At 49.0% G+C, this 5199-nt stretch overlaps 1 protein-coding gene across 1 annotated transcript in view; it reads left to right on the top strand.

Moving 5' to 3' along the window:
• GDPD4 (glycerophosphodiester phosphodiesterase domain containing 4) overlaps positions 1 to 5199 on the top strand; it is a 58247-nt gene that overhangs the window by 39046 nt on the left and 14002 nt on the right. Inside the window, exons 8-10 of the mRNA XM_019525612.1 lie at positions 2574 to 2719; positions 4015 to 4097; positions 4569 to 4719. Of these exons, the coding sequence (XP_019381157.1) occupies positions 2574 to 2719; positions 4015 to 4097; positions 4569 to 4719 (380 nt within the window). The remainder of the gene's footprint in view (positions 1 to 2573; positions 2720 to 4014; positions 4098 to 4568; positions 4720 to 5199) is intronic.

Here is a 5199-nt window from a genome sequence, read left to right as displayed (position 1 = left end):
GGAGTTCCCCAGCCTGTAGGTACGGTGCTGGTTGTTCCTCCCCAGGTGCATCACCTTGCACTTGTCGGTGTTGAATCCCATCCTATTCTCATCCGCCCACCTCTGTAACCTGTCTAGGTCTGATTGCAGCCTATTCCTCCCTTCTAGCATGCCCACATCCCCCAACATCTTAGTGTCACCAGCAGATTTGAACAGGTGCTTTTTACCCCCTCATCCAAGTCGCTGATGAAGATGTTGAACAGTGCAGGTCCGAGGACCGAGCCCTGGGGCACCCCACTGCCCACATCCCTCCAGGTTGAAAATGACCCGTCCACCACCACTCTCTGGGTGCGGCCCTCCAGCCAGTTGGCGATCCTGTCTCTGGATGATTTAATGATAGGTTCCTATGGGGCCTTGACTGTATCTTCAGCTTAGCTAGCCAAAGCTGGACAAAGGGTGGACTCTTATTAACTAGCAGTCTGATGTCTTAGGGAGAACTTTGCTCCTGGCATAAAGAAAATTGCACACACTGAAAAGCCACCTGGTGTGCAAGGCATTAGGACAACCCATGTGTGCCTCTGGCTCTTGCCCTCCTGGTGTTGTCACGTTTGCAAGTCCCCTGTGCACGTTACCACAAAGGGGCAATCGCAACTTTGCACTTCAAGCTCAGCACGAGCAGTCCTTTCCCTTTCCACAGTTAGTTTCCTTAGTGTAATGAGTAATAAGCATGAAGGAGGCAACTGAGATGTGGGGAGGCCTGAGCACTGTAGCTGCTAAGGAAGTGATTTGCCTTCGTTTATTTATTGCTGAGGGAAATATTGTCTAGCCCAGGGGTGGCTAACCAGCAGCACGAGTGCCATAAGTGGTACGGACAGCCCCTTTGCATCAAATCATAGACAATGAGGGCGGGAAGGGACCTCAGGAGGTCACATCTCTCCAACCCCCTGCTCCAAGCAGGACCAGCCCCAACTACATCCTCCCAGCCAAAGCTTTGTGGAGCTGGTACTTAAGAACCCCCAAGGATGGAGGTCCCACAACCTTCCTGGGTAACCTCTTCCAGTGCTTCACTACCTTCCTTGTGTGAAAGTTTTTCCTAATACCTAACCTCAACTTCCCCTGCTGCAACTTGGGCCCATTGCTCCTTGTTCTGTCATCTGCCACCACTGAGACCAGTTCAACTCCATCCTCTTTGCAGCTACTCTTCAGGGAGTTGAAGGCTGCTATAGAAAGGCTGCAGGGCACATAGACGACCGGGGAGGGGACAGATAGGGCAGGGAGCAGCAAGCAGAGCAGGACATCAGGCAGGGAAAGGCAATCAGAGGGGTGCTCAGAGAGGGTGTGGGGCTAATTTGTGGCATGCCTGACAAAAAGGTTGGACCCACTGAGCAGAAGTCCAGGGGTTAAGAGCTTCTGGCTTTAGCACGGTCTTCTTCTTTCTGACTCAGTTTCCCCAGCTATTTTATTCGCATTTGCCTGCTTCCTGGAGGAATTGTGAGCATTAATTAGCTGTGGTATATAAAGCAAATTAATATATTATAACTGCTACAGTGATATGTTATCATATCATTCTAATTATGCCATCATTAGACCCCCTGATCTTAGCAGTTCTCCCTGATACTGTTCACGGGGACAGCCAAGTGTCTGAGTAAGTGTTCATTTGTACCCCAAATTATGGTACAGGGAGTGGAAACATGAGATCCTTGTCTCTCAGCTCAGTGTTCGTGCCTGAAGCCCCTCAGATGAGGGGAGAGCAGGTGGAACAGCCTCAGTGTAGGCTTGAAGGCAGCTTGTGCGGCACGATAGGAACACGAGTCAGGCGCTTCCGGAGTTACTTGCAAACACAATGCCACCCATTCAGCAGCATGCTCTTGGCAGGGATACTCTGCATGGGAGTGCTTTAAGAGCCAGTAGCTTACCTGTGGTGGAGCAAATGGCTGCTGCCCACTGACACAGCATCTAAAGATGGAGGCAGATACCCGGGCCATAAAGGCCAAGGAAAGCCAAAGACCTGGGACCCAGAGCAGGTCACTTTAACACACTGGAACTGACTCCTGCTTTGGGAAAGGATGGACAACAACCTGAACTGCAAGGCAAGCGTCTGCCCTTGGGTGCAGAGTGATGGAGGTCTTGGCTGCAGTATCCTCCTTTTCCATGCAAGTGAAACTTAAAACACCTCTTAGCATTACTTCGATAATTTAATGTCCATCCTGAAAATAGGACTTTTCCTCTGAGGTTGGGTAAAGCTTGCTACACCCATTTTACAGTTGGGAAAACTGAGGCACAGATGGACTTACTCAAGGTCACACTGCAAGTTAGTTGCAGACCTCAAAGCAGAAACTAGGCATCCTGAATCCCAGCTCTTTGCTCTGGCTACAGGGCAACACTCCTTTCCTGGCCTGGCCTGTGGTACTATCTGGCGATAAAATGAAGAATAAAGGAAAGAAGGCAGTTGGGGGGAGGAGGAGTCGATGATTCATATGATCAGTCTTGGTCCAAGCTCTTCGATAGGGCATTGATAGAAAACAAACTGCAAGGCAAGCTCCAATCTTATCAAATGTAATAACTTCCTCCTTTGAATTCTTGGATTCTTTTAGTTGTTCAGATGATAATTATTGGCCCCTACCTGGCTCTCCTTGTCTTTCTTCTCTTGATACCTCTGGGGATGTACTCTCCCTGCATCAGAGAAGTGGGGACGCTGGGACCCAAGCCAACTCTCATCGGACACAGAGGCGCGCCAATGGTAGGTCTGGGGAAGGCGTTCTGTCTTGTTCTTGTATTAGGTGGATTGCAGCTGCTATTTTATTTTTCCCCCCCAAAAGCTTCATTGTGAGTCTGTGAGGGGAATACATTTGATTTGGAAAAGTCCTGCATGCTTTTCTTGCCAGGACTCAGCAGTGTCCGTATAGCAACATGGGCATAGGTTGTAGCTGTGTTTGTCTAAGGACATAGGCAGACAGGGTTCTTTGGCTAAATCTGATCTCTTTTATTAGAGCAATTGAAATAGTTGGAAAAATTCTGCTTTGCAAGCTTTTGGGTATTGTGCTGGATGAAGTTCAAGTATTGTGCCTGATGAAGGGTATATATACCTGCCAGCTTGCAAAGAAGAATTTTTCCAACTATTTGAGTTGGCCTATTATAGATATACCCAAATAACTTTGTTTGCCTACAGCAGTATGGCATTTCAGAGTCAAAGCCTACAGCCACTACAATGTTGCCTGCAGAAAGCAAAGGGGACAAGGGGTGGGACAAAGGGGTTCGAAATGGCTCTTGGGCAAAGGATCATGGAGCAAGCCTAGATTGTGGCAAAAGAGGGAGGCAGGACTGGAGGTAGAAGCTGGCTGAGCCTGGCAGGCGAGGAGCAGAAGCTAAAACTTTACGTGAAGGAAGATGAGAAGCCAATGAAGTGACTCCAAAAAAGGATAAGATGGGGGATAAGGATGTTTTTGGTGGCAGTGCGTCAGGCGGGATGGGCAGAGATGGGAGAGTGGAGGGCTGGGCTGGGAGGTGACTGTAGTCAAGGTAGAGAATGGGAGTCGCATCTTGGTGGCTGGGACTGCAGGGAAGAAAGCCACTGCAGCATGATTTGTTGAGAAGCTGGCTGTGAGCTGATGAGAGGAAGGAAACTAAATCAACCTCTATTTGCACAGCAGGAAGGGTGGATATGTTGTTAACAGCAGAGAAATGGAAAAGTGTGGGAAGGTGAGAAGGGAAATGAAGATCCATCTCAACACTGGAGGCTGAAGGAGGAACATAAAACATGAAAGAGTGCTCCCACTCTGCTTAAATATTGCTTAAAATTGTTTTATGGACTGAGTCTTTCCTTGCCCTCCATCCAGTTTTGAAATGATCTTGAATCTTAGAAGCTTTGATGGTACCTGAGCTGGAAGGAAGTGGAACAGGTTTTCACTTGGTGGCCAAAGTTACCTTTAACAAAATAATGATTTATTGCACGTACATGTTATCAAGCAACACTGCATCCTGAAGAGTCCTCAATACCTTCTGAACACAGCATGCCCTTGTGTCTTTTCTTACTAGGTGGCTCCAGAAAACACTGAGATGTCATTTCAGAAGGCCATTGAATATGGGGTGAATGGGCTTGAGACAGACGTCACAATTAGGTAAGGGGAAAGGCATGGAAACACATGCCTACATGCTTAATTTGAGCGGGAGTTTTGTAAAGGGCAAAAGTCTTTGTCATGGTGAACCCAGATTTGCTCTGCTGAAGTCCAAGAACCACCCCAGAATTACACTGGTGTAAGGAGGAGTGGCTCAATGTCGCCGCATGTTTATTCTCGGGAAGCCGGCCCTAAGATTGTTACATCCATTTTACAGATGGGGACACTGAGGCACAGAGAGTTGTGACTTCTCCAAGGTCAGCAAGTCATTGGCAGAGATCGGAATAAAATCTAGGCTTCCTGAGTCTCAGTGCAGTGCCCTGACCCACATTGCCTCCAATAAGGCCATATGGCCTTCTACTCCCAGCACGGTGATCTGTAGGGAGGCTGCTGTTCACATCACTTGCATGTAATTGGTTACACTCCCTGTACAAAGCTGTCCGCCCAGTGAACGGTCCTCTCTCTTTGCACTAGTTATGATGGGATTCCCTTTCTGATGCATGACGGCAGCTTGAAAAGGACCACAAACATCCAGGAAGTCTTTCCCCACAACGCTACACAAGATGCAGCCATGTTTTCTTGGGACGTCCTAAAAGACCTGAATGCTGGGAAGTGGTTTTTGGAGGTAGGACTTGCTGAAGGGCTTTCCTCAAGTCCCTGTGTTGGACAGGGTGTGGCTGAGGACGGGCACCCATCTTACTCCCACTACAGTCAATGGAAGTGTTTGGATGTGGCTTAATAATTATGCAGAAGCTGCAGGTCTTTGCTCACGGGCTCCCTTGACACCGTGGGCCATGCTGTGCAGCTCTACCCTCTGGGGCAAGAAGCCAGAGGAGGGAGCCTGGAGACCCCAGCTGCTGCTGAAGCCAGAGGAATGGGAGGAGAGCAGCAGCCAGGGTGAGCCTGGGGGGCGGTCACAAATCAACTCCTCATGGGCTGCCAGTTGGACAGCCTTGGCCAAGGGTGTGCCTGAACTGCAGTCAGAGTGACAGGATGCAGTGGGCACGTAGCTGAGTTAAACTAATGAGCAGGGTTCCCGGTAGCCATCTACTCACAGCCATGCTGTGGGAAACTCTTTGAGAAGATCATCAAGGAGCACATTTGT

Source organism: Gavialis gangeticus, unplaced genomic scaffold, assembly GCF_001723915.1.
Source record: "Gavialis gangeticus isolate Ggan-Ray unplaced genomic scaffold, GavGan_comp1, whole genome shotgun sequence".
NCBI classification, from domain to species: Eukaryota; Metazoa; Chordata; order Crocodylia; family Gavialidae; genus Gavialis; species Gavialis gangeticus.
This window is presented reverse-complemented; position numbering and strand designations above follow the sequence as displayed.